This window comes from Garra rufa, chromosome 13 (assembly GCF_049309525.1).
Source record: "Garra rufa chromosome 13, GarRuf1.0, whole genome shotgun sequence".
Classification (NCBI taxonomy): domain Eukaryota; kingdom Metazoa; phylum Chordata; class Actinopteri; order Cypriniformes; family Cyprinidae; genus Garra; species Garra rufa.
Genome location: NC_133373.1, coordinates 115,618 through 132,228, shown reverse-complemented (window position 1 = coordinate 132,228; position 16,611 = coordinate 115,618). Strand labels below are relative to the sequence as shown.

The 16,611-nt window shown below is 36.9% G+C and overlaps 1 protein-coding gene across 1 annotated transcript in view; it reads right to left on the bottom strand.

Moving 5' to 3' along the window:
• The window catches only part of LOC141283293 (hypoxia-inducible factor 1-alpha-like), a 20,408-nt gene extending 8,814 nt beyond the window's left edge, over positions 1-11,594 (bottom strand). Inside the window, exons 1-6 of the mRNA XM_073816578.1 lie at positions 11,268-11,594; positions 2,703-2,893; positions 1,082-1,227; positions 918-1,002; positions 726-835; positions 214-435 (exon numbers count right to left, since the gene is read on the bottom strand). Coding sequence (XP_073672679.1) covers positions 214-435; positions 726-835; positions 918-1,002; positions 1,082-1,227; positions 2,703-2,893; positions 11,268-11,299 — 786 coding nt within the window. The 5' untranslated portion in view covers positions 11,300-11,594. The remainder of the gene's footprint in view (positions 1-213; positions 436-725; positions 836-917; positions 1,003-1,081; positions 1,228-2,702; positions 2,894-11,267) is intronic.
• Positions 11,595-16,611: the final 5,017 nt, after the last annotated feature.

Here is a 16,611-nt window from a genome sequence, read left to right as displayed (position 1 = left end):
GGTTTTATACGCTTTCAGTTATTTCAGTCTTGTGTTCTTTTAATATATTATGATAATCATAATCATCACACTGGTTTGTAGTGCAAATAGTTTTACTGTTTACTGCACTGTTAATCTTTTATTATTTACCTACAGCGGTTAATGAATCGGAAGTCTGGCATGCAACAGGAAATAGCTTTCTTGCGCTTTGCAACATAAGGTTAATATAAAGACGTTGCATCTTCCTGCTAACCTTTCATCACAATATGAGAATTTCATGTCCAGAGTGTGGCGGCTAAGGAAGGTCTTGCTGTCCAGAGGCACCTCGATGTTCGAGGGATGAGGAATGGGTTCACAGATGAGCACAAGGTATGTCAGAGGAGGCTCTTTAAAGCCAGAGTCTCCCGAAGCCTCGCTGCGCTCCTGCACACGCACATGACCAGCGCAGTGAAGAACCTGTTGCAAGAGAGAGAAGGGGGAAACATTTATTTAAAGTCTTTTATAGCAGATAGGTCATAAATGATTACTATAAGGATGTCCTGTGCACAATAAGCCAGTTTTATTTCCTTCTTCCGTGTTAAATTTACTGTATACTCATAATGTCACCAACATAAACGAATCATTTAAAATCAGCAAATCCGGGTAATACAATCTAATCCTTCTAAAACAAAGAGCTAAAAATATACCAGGAAAAGCTAATGCTATGGGGAAATTATACGTAGGCTGGAGAAAGATCTGCATCTCACCTTCCACGTAGCAGACTTGATATTGACAGTGCGTCCTCTGCTAGTGAGTGTACACTTCATACGAAGGAAGAAGCTGCGCTCTGTGTTTTGTTCCTTAGTCTTTTTGGATCCTAAACAGACAAAAACTCATTTAATGCATTTTTTTAATGCCTGGTGTATATTTTGGGGAAAAAATGTTCAAGTGCAGCTTACCTGTCCTGTGGACCAGCATCTCTCGCAGCTCCTCATGGTCACATGGGTGGGAAAATTCGAAGACGCTGTGACCAGTCAGATCAAACTGAGAGAAAAGATGGCAGTTACTTAGCTACAACTTAAGCTTTAAACCTAAACAGCCAAATACACAAACATTTAGCTACCTGTGTGAGGCCCATGCTCTTGCTGACATTCTCAGAGAGATAAACCATGTCTCCATCTTCAGACAGGACCATGAGGAAACCCTCCAGGGCCTTCAGATAAAAGCTGTTCAGCTGACTCTCCAGTTCATTCTCTTTCTCCTCTTCATCTGTCAAACACAATAAAACACCATTTAGCATCTAATAAACTTTTGGTCATAGAAGCACATTAAGCTCCATCCATAGTGTCAGAAAATGTAGTATCTTTAGAGTTACAACAGCTTATCACTTGGAAAGTACTCTCAAAGTGTGCATATCAGTACCTAGTATTATTGTGCACCCACAAAGGAAAGATAAGTTACATAAAGTTGAAGTCCAAATTGCAGAATTTGTACAATGTTAATTATTATACCAAAATAAGACTAATCATACAAAATGAATGTTTTTTTTTTTTTTTTTTTTTTAGAACTGACATGAATAAGGTATTTTACATAAAACACGTTTACATATTGTCCACACGAGCCAATAAGTTGAAATTATAAAAATTATTCCACTCAAAAATTTACAACCCCTTGATTTTCTTAATACTGTGTTGTTACCTGAATGATCCACAGTTGTGTTTTTTTAGTTTAGTGATAGTTGTTCATGAGTCCCTTGTTAAACTGTTAAACTACCTGCCTGTTCTTCAGAAAAATCCTTTAGGTCACAGAGATTCTTTGGTTTTTCAGCCTTTTTGTGTATTTGAACCCTTTCCAACAATGATTGTATGATTTTGAGATCCATCTTTTCACACTGAGGACAACTGAGGGACTCATATGCAACTATTACAGTAGGTTCAAACGCTTACTGATGCTTCAGAAGGTAACACAATGTATTGAGTTTGAATTTGAAGATCAGGATAAATTTAACTTATTTAGACTTCTGGGAAACATGCAAATATCTTGTGTAGCTTCTGAAGGGCAGTACTATATGAAAAAAAATGATATTTATGCAAAATAAGAAAAATGTACACATCTTCATTCTGTTCAAAAGTTTACAGCCCTGGCTCTTGGTTTTTCTTACTGAAGCATCAGTGAGCGTTTGAACACTCTGTAATAGTCCCTTAGTTATCCTCAGTGTGAAAAGATGGATCTCAAAATGACACAGTCATTGTTAAAAAAGGACTCAAATATGTTCTCAAAATGCTTAAAAGCCAAAGAATTTGTGGGACTTAAAGATTTTTTCCTGAAGAACAGCAGCTCATGAACAACTATCACCAAACAAACAAAAAGCACAGCTGTGGATTAGTACTAAAAAAACAACAACAACATGCATTTTGCATGATCCCTCTTATTTTGGTACAATAATTAACATTTTGCAGATTCTGCAAGCTGTATGTAAACTTTTGACTGTATTAATAGATCAGTTACTTTACCATACCACAGTAAAATTACAATACTAATATTTAGAATTATAGTCTTAATGTCTTTAAAAAAAACATAAGAAAAGAAAAGCTTTACTTTGGCTGACAAGAGCCGATTTATAAATGATTCTCATAGCAAGTTCAGGAAAATGTGTTTTGTTTACAACATGTTTTGATTTCCTTTTGCATGTGGTGTAACTATTTTGCATACGTGGATGCAAATATTTCGATCAGTGTACTGACCAGAGCCGAGCATCTTCCTCATGCGCAGGTAGCTGATGGTCAGCCTCATGATGGAGGCTTTGTCCAGGTGGGAGGTGACATTGTGTGGCAGGGGGAGCTGGTGTGCTAACTCGTAGAACACCTCAGACTCCTTTCCCCTGCGAGATCGCGCTGCATCCCTGGACTTCTCCTTCCTGCGCTCCGAGCTCACCCTGAAAATATAAAGAAGGACAGTGTTTTGTTGGTTTGGCTAGGTGTTTGTGACAAGAGAGACCTCCTGTGCTAGTGCTTGAGGGCAGCTGCAAGGTCAACTTATTTTAAAATGGCTCATTTGCATGGCATCAAAACTTGCAACGTCAGACGGCAGAAAGATTGTGACTGGCTAACGAAAGGGGTGTGGGCATACTGTGAGAGACACAGTTACAACCCTTGGAATCCAGCCAAAAGTGATAAATGCTGTTGTGTCAGACAGTTTTCAGACTTCCCAACATAAACTTTTCGGCACGCTACGAGGAACAAGCTTTCACACACAAACAAGCCATAAAGTAACTAGTCGTACAAACAAGAACAATTAACAGCTCTTGGCCAGAAAAGAACCTCTTTCCTGACAAATAGGTCAGCACAAAAAAAGCTTCTTGCTAAAAATGAGTCTCTCATCATGATTTCTAAAGAAGAATATCTATTACCCTTGGGACCTCTGCCTATTCTGTCACTGCCAAAATCGACTCCCACACATTTAACAAATGTTTCGGTTCACTGCAAGAATGGAGGGCTCAGAAAACAAGCAATGCGTCTAGCAACAATGTAATGCACACTCTTTAACAAAAGCCACCCCCTTCAGTCGTGTTCATTCACGGTTTACCAATGTTGAAAACTGTTCAATGTTAACAAAAGCTGACACTTCAGCCAAACTTGTCTTTTCTTAATCCTAGGATTTCACAGAAAACTCTACTGAAGTGGTTTTAAGCAGAAAGTTCAAAACCTCAGATATCCCCAGAAGCGAATTCAACAAAAACCAGCATTTTATCTGTTTGTCAGGTTAGCTGACAAAAGATTTTAAACCTCAAACAAGCTTGCAATCAGATATGGAAACACATTAAGGAACTGGATTTAGCAAACGTTTGCAATAACAGCACAAACACGTCAACGCCTGAAAAACAGCAGACCGTGTTGAGTGAGTCAATGATGCTCTTCTGTTTAATTCGACAAGAAGCATCTGAGAAATAAAGCTGCATTGGACAGTTAACATTGCAACAATGTGAAATTTCCTAATGCATTGTAAGCCGGAGGTCAAGATCCGTCAGAGCTTCATTAAAACATCTAATCTCAAAACCTTTGTGAAATTTTATAAATGCTGATAAAAAATGATTGTGAAATTACGGCATTTCCATTAACCGATGTTGTGCGACTAAAACTAAACTAAAACTAAATTTTTTCCTCTCACGGTAGGTTTATGAATATCGTAGCCACTGCACTTTTTTCACCATTATTTTTAATTAAAGGAGACGTAAACATATCTTTAGCAAAGCAGTGCAGATAACCGCTTCTGAAATGGCAGCTGTGTGTGAGCTGTAATGCACCGCAATCGTGTGCAGTGTAAATAAGGGGTTATTCAAGCATTAATGGCAAGGATTAATTATTTAAGCATTAATGGCAAGGAAAGCCACTCCACGTATGACGCATTCCTTGGAGGTTATAGTACGTTAAAGAATGATCATGTGATTTTACAGACCAAATGAGCTGTAAGTGCACAAAAAACACCTTTCCGTTGCAGTTTTGAGAAATATTCTTTTTTGCTTTACCTGAAAAACCACCTCATGCGAATGTAAAAAAAAAAATTGCGATATAGTTTTTGCAAAATTTACATGCTTCAGTTGGGCGTATTTCCAATTTGCAATTTCAGTTGGGTAATGGAAACACAGCTATTGTAGTTTTAGGTTATCTGCGTGAATTATCATCAACAGAAGCAAAATAACTACTTTCCATTTTTAATCATAAACCATTAATGGCAATTTGACTGGCCAAGAAACAAATTACACAGTCTGAACACCACTCATCTTAAGCCATTTTTACAGTTAGCATCTCTTAATATAATGTTTTATTGTACAGAAACTTTGCTACTCTTTACAAAATAAAAACTGTGTAGGGCTGTCACAATTCCTCGATTCAATTCGAGTACTTCATTTGGAAAAAAAAAAAAAAAAAAAATCCTAGATTGCATTTTGGCCATGATGAGTAACCGGCAAAATAACTGGATGTGGCAATTTCCACAGATAAGAATCCACACCAACTGTTATCATTTGCCTGTGTGGAGCATCTCAAACTCCATCTCTGCATATTGTTGTGAGTTTGCGCCATTTCATCAGATTTGTAAGGTAAATCATTTTTAAATCTACGCAAACACAGGAGAATACATCAATATCTTTCTGAATATGCTAACCGTTCAGTGGTTTCAGAATAAAAGAGTTTATACATTTTAATGTCCACATATTCAAGAAATTACAGTGGCTAGCATTTTTGTCATGGCCAAATATTAAATGGACATTCAAATTAAATGTTATTTAGTCAGTATTAAACAACAATTAGATCACGCAGTAAAGTGTAAAAACAATCGTCAGGTCGTTGGCATTCCCCTGCAGTCATTTGTTATAATGCGTAATGAACATTAGCTCTGTTCATAATGCATCATGTATTTTAACAGTTTATAAAACCATATGATTGCTTGCTTTTGATACTTTATTTGCTTAGGTCTATTTTATGACCTCAAACTAATTAGTTATAATAATCTGATTACTCGATTAACTGTCAAAATAACTGAAAGACTACCCGATTACCAAAATAATCATTAGTGACAGCTAGAGATCGACCGATATGGGTTTTTCTATAGCCGATGTCTATGCCGATGTTTAGAGGTCAGGGTCAGCCGATATGTGCAGCCGATTTTGTGCACTGCACAGTATTATTATAAAAGATTTAACCAAAGTAAACCAAACAAATCAAACTGACCAAGCATTAAATATATAAAACAAATAATATAAAAACTGTCAATCATTTACATAAAAGTTTAAGAGCTGAGATTAATGTTAAACTTTAATGTTTTAAATATAAAATTTTGAATACAGAAAATTTAAATTATTTATATACGTAACTGAGAGGACCTGCCAGCAGATGGCGCAAAGACACTGTTTTAATTACTGAATCATATCATTCATTTGATTCGTTCGAACAGCTGATTCATTCCTGAATAAAGCAAATGACTGTCTTTATGAATGAGAAATTGAATCATTTCACTAGATTCGTTTAAAAACACACATTCATTCACAAACGAAACACCGCTGTTTAAATGGAGATGCACAGTGGCTCAGTTGTTACTTGTTTCAGAATACTTTTGACGACAAAAGAGAGCAAAATCTTACTTTTGATGACGAAATAAAGCAAAATCAGGCAATAGTGTAATCTGCCTGCCACCCACCCGCACCTATATTTTTCTCAGATTTAGCTAACCGCACATGATCTTCCTATTACTATTATTCTAATTCTTAGTTTTGCATGATGATATGATGAATGGATGGTTCATTTTAACAGCTGATCCGCACATCGCTGCACACTTACAGTATATAGGCTTAATCACTCGTGCTTTTAAGCCAAATCCGTGCTGAAAAAAAAAAAAAAAACGTTTACTGACATCTGAACGTGACCATAGGTATAAACTCGCAGTATCTGGGGTGACGGAGAGGATGGTGCGGGCGCGAGTGCATCAGGTGCAATCATCAAAATTAATTTAAAAGGAAACTGGCGCCACAGTCCTGACCACATAACTCAGGTTCAGATTTTAGAAAATGTAGTTAATGTTTACATCATTATTGATTTATCTCATCCACGCGCGACCCACCCACAATTAATTAGAATGCTTTTTTTTTTTTTTTTTTTTTTATTACCCAACCCGCGGGTATAACCACCCTCCGTGCATCACTGTCTCCAAGTGAGGCGGAGTAATCGCAAAGCTGCAATTGTTCGTGAGAGCTGCCGCCTTCTCCACCCCACGCACAGAGTGAAATTCTCTGACTCGGATACAGGAAAAATAAAACAGAACTTATAACATTGGGGCTAATATGTTAGCAAACAAGCTGCTGATCGTTTTAGACTACAGTCTTTAAACTTAACTGCAAATAAGCAAACCTTTAACCAGCTGTAGCATTATGCCAGTTCCCCACGGTCCTATGATTTTCTTTCACTAAGTGAAAGCAACCCTACGGAGCCCCTTACGTCACCTGTAGAAGAAAAATAATTAATCCGTGGGGACGGTTTTGCAATTCGTTCCCTCAGTTTATAAACCGTACTCACGAATTCTTAAACTGTTCCCTCGGTTTAACAATTTGTGTCCACGGATTAACAAACCGTACCCACGAATTGTTAAACTGAGGGAACAGTTTAAGAATTCGTGAGAACGGTTTATAAACTGAGGGAACGAATTGCAAAACCGTCCCCACGGATTAATTATTATTCTTCTACAGGTGACGTAAGGGGCTCCGTACAACCCTTAATATTACTAGTTTACTAGTAAACTATGTAGTACATACATGGCCTTGGGACTTTGAAATATCAGAATTTAAGCCTTACCTTTATCTCTCAGAAATGTAGATATATTTCGGCCGGACGATATATCTGTCGCCCTCTAGTGACAGCCCTAAAACAGTGCCATTTTTCTGACACGCATAAAGATCAACTGGTTGATACTGCATTTCTCTTGGCTTCATTTACATACGTGGCCTTGAGGTAATATAAAAGATGTCAGTTACTTTTATATCATCATACTAGTTGAATTACGTTACTGATTACATATTTTACTGCATTTAACAGTAGTTTCTCTTTTTCTATACTAAAACACACCAGGGGAAGTAGTTAAATACTTCTATGAGCATTTTAAAAATACAGAATCAAACTGAATTGTTTATCGAATTGTTCTGAATTGGCAAAAATGCCTCACAACGAGTGCACAAAGTGATGCAGATTCTATTTACATACGTTTAGCCCTTTATAATTTAAATGACCAATGAGATCTCCATACAACTGGCAACAAATCTACATATTCCCTATCTAGTACCTCCAAGGTCAAGGCAGCAATGAGGAACAATGACCAGGCATTGTGTCAACCGTCAAAGCCACGCAAGACAAAGGAAGGAAAACAGTTAAGACAGCCTAGTGCCCTAGCAGGAAAAAACAGCATCTTCAGACAGACGGCATCCTAACTGTTCCCACCCTCCCTATCAAAGTATTTTCAGAACCAAAGCGGAAATAATTTGTCCAGAAAGAGAGGAAAACCCATGTGCACAGGGGATATTCACACACGCACTTCATTGTGGTTTTCCGCCTGTTTGTGTCTGTGCGCGCCGGTACATGTTCGTCTTATGTAAGCTCCATATATGGAATGCTCAATAATATACGTCTACATTATTGACTACTCAGGGTAGCTGGAAGGCCCCTTTAGCAAAAGGGAGCTTTTTACTCAACTGTAACTGTAATATGAGGTTTGATGTTTGGTTTCAAAACACAATGAGAAGAGAAAATACAAAAGCTTCCTTTAAAGCAGATGTGTCTCATCATGATGACAAAAAAGCTAGTAAAGTAAGCTGATAAACTTATCAAGACGTCATGTTCTGATACTGTATCTGTTATGCAAATCCAATTTGCTGTATTCTCTCAGTCCATTTGTCAGAGCGATCACCAGCTTCTCATTCATTCTCATTTATTGGCAGAACTTAATTGCCTATTTTGAAATTACCGTTGTTATATAATGCCTGTCCATTTCTAACTAATTTCTAACCAAGTAACAGACAGCAGGGCTCAGCAAGGAGTATTCCAGTCGTTCTTTGTAAATTAGAGAGGTCATCTAATTTATCTACATTTGTTTTTATATAGAAATTTTAGTGACATTTTATGATTTTTCTCACCGTTTTTGAACATCTCATCACAAATGTTGCATTTCAGGACAGCATCACTGGTTAAAAATAAAAACATTAGGGCTGCACGATTAATCGAACGATGTTGTGAGGTGCTTTTAGTCAATGAAGCCAGTACTTTGGTTAGTAGTAAATCTCCATCACGTGCGTTCAGCTGGAGCGGCAATTAAAACACAGAGACGTAAATCACTGACAAGCTACGCCAAACGTCGATTTGGCGTAGCTTGTCAGTGATTTACACCTCTGAACGCTCCAGCTGAACGCACGTGATGGAGATTTACTACTAATCAAAGTACCAGCTTCATTGACTAAACGCACCTCACAACATCGTTCGTTTAATCGTGCAGCCCTATCTGACCTTTAAAAACACTTTCGCTCTGTTCCAATCTGTTACACTTACATGCAAGAACACATTCTGTGCAAACGTAAATACATCGGATTGGGTTTAGGTGAAGCCAAAACCAAGCAAACCACTAACTAGTTGCATCATGCATGAATCCATGATACGCATTCATATGAAATCTAATGTGCAAAGGCAAAATGTAGGAAAATCTCTTAATGGTTGACACATTTATATCAAAGTAAATAAATTTGCATGCTATTTACACATACTATACACAAGCTAATTACAGTCTGAAAACATGACATACTGCTATTTTGGTTATTCAGAAGTACTCACACTATGATATACGATTTGTCATACCATCTAATCATTCCACCCAAGAACAAAAATACAAGGCTTTTGAGCTGGTTGAATATTGATCCATAAATCAAAACTGACATGGGTCTAAAAGGTGGCCGGTTTTACAACACGATTACCGATATTCCTCAACTCGTATAGATGACATGCAAGACCTTGAAACACACTGACAGAATCAATAGACATTCTTTTGACTCAATGCTGCTTCTAACGAGGAAAACATAACAAGAGGGCCACATTTCAACACTCGAACTGATAGAGGTCTTGCCACAAGACCAGGCAGGAAGTTGCTTTGACGTCAATTCTGAGAGTGATTAAGATTTGAGAGAAGAGATGCAAAAAGCGTGTACAGGCTTGAACTTGGATGCCAACCAAAATAATGTCAGAGGAAAATATTGCCACTGAAAACAAGGTATTATTCCATTTAAACAGCTTGTAAACTAAAGGTCTATCACATAGTACTGTTATGACAACAAAATTTAGGTGTGATTTTTATGATTGGGGTCACTGGATTCCGTTATGCAAAGAACACACTATTTGAAAAATCAGGTGAAACAGCAAAACTTTAACATTAAACAGTGAATATGTAACATTTTAATGCTCAAACAGTAGAACAGAAAAAGCAAATCTAATAAAAATGTACACTTTCAATGCAGAGTATGATTCTTGGGATAAAGGTAAGATAAAGGTGTTTGCCAAATGCATACATTTAAACGCAAATACCATCAGAGGGTAGTTAAGAAACTAGGATAAAATGCATCCAAAAAAAGTATTTCAGGTCTGTGTAGCTGGCTCTAATTAAGAAATACGCCAGTCAAATTGACCTGCAAACATCCTTTCTGTAATAGAAATTTTGTACACACATTCCACAACACTTTGCATGCATGGTCACAACCCTAAATGAGAAAGTCCCACATCTTCAAGAAAAACAACATAGGTTAAACCAATAATTCTAACAACTCAACAAACTGAACTGCAAATTATATTTAAATATAAACTGTGGCATGCTGGATCTTAGCTTAACTACAATGCCAGTGTCATCCTTCCTGTAAATTTACTAGTACCGAAAAACCAAGCAACATTTTCCAGCCTTAGTAATACCAACACTTATTTCTATCTCATCTCATCTGAGCCCACACTGATGACAGGCCTGACAAAGAATAAGAGAGAGTCAGCAAAACCCAAGGATGAATTCCTGCTTCCAATCCTTTATCCACAAATATGCCAGACAGGCTGGATGAACAAGGGCTATGAGTTAATGTGAACTGTAGGGTCAAGTGGTCTGAGGGGTAAAGAAGGGATCCATCATATTGGCTAGCCCATGGCTCCTTTTATCTTAGAAAATAAACATTCAGAGCTGAATAAAGTACACCAGAATACAAACTACAACATTAGTATTCACCATTTAGTATTTGATCATTACACTATGGGATAGTGTATGTATTTTACGTTTAATATAAGCATTCAACATGTAACGTTATTCTGAAAGATGTCAGTGCTTCTATAAACAACGTGTTTACACATTCTCATGAGAAGGGAATTATGTCTATACAATTATAAACAGTTTATAACCGTTTAAGCAATAAATCAGGGCAAGTTTAAGTGAGCATGTAACAGTTAGCTAGTTTCGTTAGCTTCCTTCCACAGACAGATAGTAGACGCTTTGTTACCTCAGTAAAAGCGTTACAGCGCGACAAAAATGAGTATTTAAAATCTTTAGAATGACATTTAACCCTTGTTTAAAGACAAACAGCCGATTTTGGGGGTTTAAACTTGCTTTTAGTTGTATGGTTAGCTATCCGGCACAAAATGGCGACACGTTCTGTGTGACGGGGGAAGAATTTCTTTTGGCCTGTTTACTATACAAAACACAACAAATTTCGCTTGGCAGATCACTTTCTTTGAAGCAGAAACGGGAATCCCTACCTTTTCTTTTCAGTGACAACTCCAGTATCCATTCCTGGGTGAAACCACTCAGTATGTTAGGTTTTTCCAAACCGCGAGGACAGAAAAATCAAGGACGTGGCCACCTCTCGCTAACAAATAAAAATGTGTTTACAAAAGAAAACGATCAGACGCGGTAAAACGATCCGATACTAGTCCGGTGTGGTGTGTTGAAAACGTCTGAATGGTAGAGATCAGCCCTCCGGTTCGCTGAAGGTCAAATCATTTGTCATGCACCGGTCGGTGCAGCTTCCAGTCGGTACAAAGAGTTAACCGTGTCTACTCTGCGCTCTTACTACTCTCTATGTGGCTCGCGCGTTCACGAAACGGCGACGGGAGCGAGCGCAGTCATATGAATTCATTCGTAGTCAGTGGTGTCGCACTCAAAACACATTCACAGAACCGATGGGACATCAGTTCAAACAGCAGTTCAACTGACCCCCACTGTGTGATATAATCACTATTATCGATCTCACCACCTCAGATGTTGTAAATTAAAATTACTTGCTTGTACAATCATCCTTCTAAGTTTTTTTGAATACAGTACTGTTTATAACCAGTAAGTAGTATTAAAATATAGTCTTTTGAGAAAGTAACCAACAAGAAGACCTTAGCCTTTTCTAGCAACCATCCAGAACACTAGAAGCAACTAGAACTAGCCAGATTCCCCTAACAGCCAGCCAAAGCCCCATACCAACCAAACAACCCTATATTTGTTTAACCACATCCAGGTAACCAACCAACACACTCTTGCAACCACCAGCAATGTGTTGGTAGTAGTATATTTGCTGAATGTAGTCTGTAAAAGGTTAAAACTTTACAATTAACTATTTAGCTACATTGTGAGATTAGACTCTGACTTCAAACATTGCCTCAACATTATTCCTTTACCCGTGAAAATAATATTTTTAAATAATTCCTATGAAGTATGAACACTCAAAAATCACTTTCAGAACTCTTTTTTTTTCAGCTGATAAGTGATAAATACAAGGAAGAGCTTGAGCATTAAAGTGGCAGATGACAAGTGCAGTACTCGCTTATTAAAAAAAAACTGTTATCGTGTGTTGGTGTGGATGCCCTGCTGAAAAAACATCTAAAACCAGCCTAGGCTGGTTAGCTGGTCTTAGCTGATTTAGGCTGGAAGTAGTTGGTTTTAGCTGGTCTCCCAGCCTGGCCAGGTTGGTCAGGCTGGTTTTAGCTGGTGGTTTTCCAGCCTGATCAGCCTGGGTAGGCTGGGAAAGTCGCCAAAATCCCTCTAAACCCAGGATGCTGACCAGCTAAAACCAGACTGGTAGACCAGCTAAAACCAGCCAACCAGCCTGGGCTGGTTTTAGCTGTTTTTTACACCAGGGTGCTAATATATTTATTGCTCCAGTTGTAACTTATTTATCAATTCGAAAAATTTGTCATAAGTGTAATTTCTAAATAAATAAGCTTTCCATTGGTGTATGGTTTGTTAGGATATGAAAATATTTGGCCAAGATACAACTATTTGAAAATCTGTAAATAAAATTTTATTATAAATTAATAAATAAATATTGAGTAAATCGCCTTTAAAGTTATCCAAATTAAGTTCTTAGCAATGCATATTACTAATCAAAAATTAAGTTTTGATATATTTATGGTAGTAAATTTACAAAATATCTTCATGGAACTTGATCTTTACTTAATATCCTAATTATTTTTGGCATAAAAGAAAATTGACCCATAATTTTGACCCATACAATGTATTTTTGGCTACTTAAGACTGGTTTTGTAGTCCAGGGTCACATTTATTCATTCTGAAAATGATTTTGCTATGCTATTTTCATGAGTGAAGAAAATGCAAACTGCCTCAACTCGAAATGAAACTATAAAGTAAGGTTTGTTAAAACCATTTTTGATGTTGGCTTGACAAAGTCTAATTTCAAAACCCAAAATAGTTAATTTTATCATTTTTAAGCTTTAACAGGCTGTACAATCAATGAGACAAATTAGCAGACCACTGGCAGATGCAAGAGTGCTCTAGTTGGTTACCAGGATGTGGTTAAACAAATAGTTATTGTTCTTTATGTAAATGTGCCTTAACTTTGACCAATTTTATGGTCGCATAGGGAAGTATAGCAGCTGGTGTTGATGATGAAATGTTCGGCAGAATTTCAGCAGTTTCCTCGAATGTGTTGGTTTTATATTTCTTCCTGCTGGTAAGACCTCATTTGCACCTAATAGATATTTCCTTTCAGCACCACCAATCTAAATTATAACCAGGTTTCTTTAATCGCTATTTCTAAAAAGTAGTTTATAAATGCACATATACCCACAAATCTGTCAAATTCACTTTAAGATAAAATTGCTTTCCATGAAAATGACTATACATTGTAAGCTGTGTGCCAATAGATACAGCATCATAAGGGTTAACTGTCAGATGCAGCCAAGGCCATATGAATGGTATTGATGTGGAGGCACTGATTGTCATTGACTCACGGTGATCGCTGACAGACATAACTTTCATAGATGGACATCAAGGTTGAAACTAATAAAACTGAAATGATTTAGTGGAAAACACCTGACTGAAAACATAGTTAATGAGAAGTCCTAAAAAACAAACAAAAAAAAAATATTAGGCTGATGAAAGCAAAAGATAGCAAACAGTTCTTCACTGTCTGCCAATTGATTTGAAGGTTTGGTTGAAGAATTCTATGGTGTCATACACAAGTCTTACTGTATAAAGAATGATACATGTTCTTAATCCAAATATAAAAGAGAAGATTTGAGCTTTTATGTCAGTTTACTGATGTTGATGGTTGTTCTAAATGCGTTCCGTCTTCCAGCACCTGACAGCTCTGATCAAACCTTCAAGTAAAGGAGTTGCTTTAGCAGGTGTTTAGCTCTTTCACCTGTCAAAGTAGGTTGTGAAAGGCTTTAGGGTTCTATAAATAAGCGGTTTGTTTCTCTCTGCCATTCAGGGAAGATTAGAGGAATTATCAGGTTGCTGCTGGGAATGTTTTAGCAAAAGCAGTCAACTGCCATATAACACAGTAAACACTGTGTTGCCAGTAACATCATCTCTTGTAGCATGAAGCCAAGACCCAAATTATAGACTATCAGAGTCTGAGTCACATACAGCATGGGAGCAAACGGAGGAAATTATAAGATAAAATGCCATATATTTTCCGTTTTGCTCAAGATCTAAAAATATCATCACAGTATGTCCATTTCTGAGATTCAGCAAATCTTCAAAAATAATTTCTTTTACAGTTGGGATTGAAGAGTCAGCAGCTATCATCACACTTCATCAGGAGTGTTTTTCCATGCAGCAATACTCAACTTTAAACTCACATGTTCCCAACAGTTTGTTTTGAACAGTTATGTGAACATTATTTCTGATGGTGGAAAGTGAACAGCCCAACTCTACTGGCAAACTGCAGGATACAGAAAAGCCTCTGAATTAGCAGACTCAAAGAAACACTTCAATTCCAGTAAGAGCTTAGTCTATTTGCCAAGACCATTATTTTTGAATTTGAACCACTAAAATAAATGCAATACCGTTGGCACATTTTCACTGGAGGAACCCAATGAACTTCTCAGCAGTGCTGACTCAATGAATGGTTTGAGTCATGAAAACACCTCCCAACCAGACATGGCTGGTTTTTGGCAGTTTAACCACACAAGCCTAACTGGGAAAATCACTAGAGCACCTGACTACAAGTCAAAACTTTTCACGCACCATCACTGAGAATTCAGTCTGGGGAGTATTTCATCATATCACCTGCATGAAACATGCTCCAGGAAACAATATCAAAACATTTACATTGTAAAAGAGAGAAACTTGGAAGAAGTGGTAGTGAATATAGGGCCAATTCATAAATGTTAAAATACTTTCTGTTATGTGTAAGTATAGTGTTCTTTTCTATGTGAAATTATCTCAAATTTGACAACACTGTTGACATGACAAAGCACTAAAACGATCGCAAAACTGATAAGAACAGTTTTTAAGCTTAAATAATACACTTTCTCTTAAGAGAAAGTAATGTGCTTTTATAAAATTTTGAGTCAATGTTATTGCAAGTTTTAAGAAAACAAGTAGGAAGTATTTTTTGTCTCAAATTCTGTTGAATGATCCTAAACCCGTAATAGTCCTTGAATCTGACTTGGTACCAAAATAAAGCGCTTGATAATAAATAAGTAGACCATTCTTCACTCTAAAACAAATTTGGTATTATTACTTCACTTTCACTGCTATTGTCTGGCAGAAAAAATGCCAATGTGTAAGCCAACGAGTTTCCAGTTACAACTGGTTTGGGACAAGAACGTAAAATCCCTTATTGGGTAATGTCGCTTTTCAAACAAGTGAATGCTTGAATAGAAAACAATCACGACAATCAAATTTCCAGATACGTAATTGAAGCATAAACAAATCAAAAGAAAATAAAAATGAATGGGGTCTTAATCCAGTTATATAAGCCACTTACTGAAATAGAAGTAAGATGGCAGCGTAGAACTGACCTGAAGTTAAATATTTTATGCTTATAATAGCATCTTAATCTCATTAACGTGTGTGCAGCACTAGTATGTGGTGTATTATCTATGTATAAAGGCTGTTTCAAATCTAGGGTAAGCTCGTGACAACAACAAATGAATCAAGGGTAATACATTATTCATGGGGGATTTCCACATCTACAGAGAAATGTGACAAGACCGCAGCTCTGTTTGTCCTTTGAGGTGTAAAGGATATGTTTTTTGTTTTTCTCATGAAAATTTCATGTTTCTATTGCACGCCACAGGTCTCCTGATTCATTATTCAATGAACTGGTCAGGTGATACCTGCTGTCACATGCGCTTTAGGTAAGCCAAAATTGTCTCTTATAGCCTGTTACAAAAGGATTTTCCAAGTTCATAATTTAGACTTTAGTTAGAATTACTTTACAACACATCACATAACTTAAGTCATTACACATAACTTAAGTCATTACACTGACCTAACAGGTGAATGTAAGTTACATAAATTTGTTTCCATGCTTACTAAAAAGCTGGAATACAAAGCACTTGGAAACATCATACACTTGTAAAAATAATGTGAAATACATTTATGCAGATAAAAACATTGCAAAAAGCAGTTCATTTCAGGAAATCATTATTTTCTTCATGTCATTGTCATTACGAATAATCCTTTGGTGTGGATGGTCCTGTGTAGAACACTGTATTGCCTTCTTCTTCTAATTCCAAACATGTCTATATTCTTGACAGATTTGGCAACATTTTGTCAACAGAATGTTTGCTAGAAGGAGTTAATTAGGGAAAGTAACATGTAATCTATGTATGATAAATAAATAAACCACAGCTGATG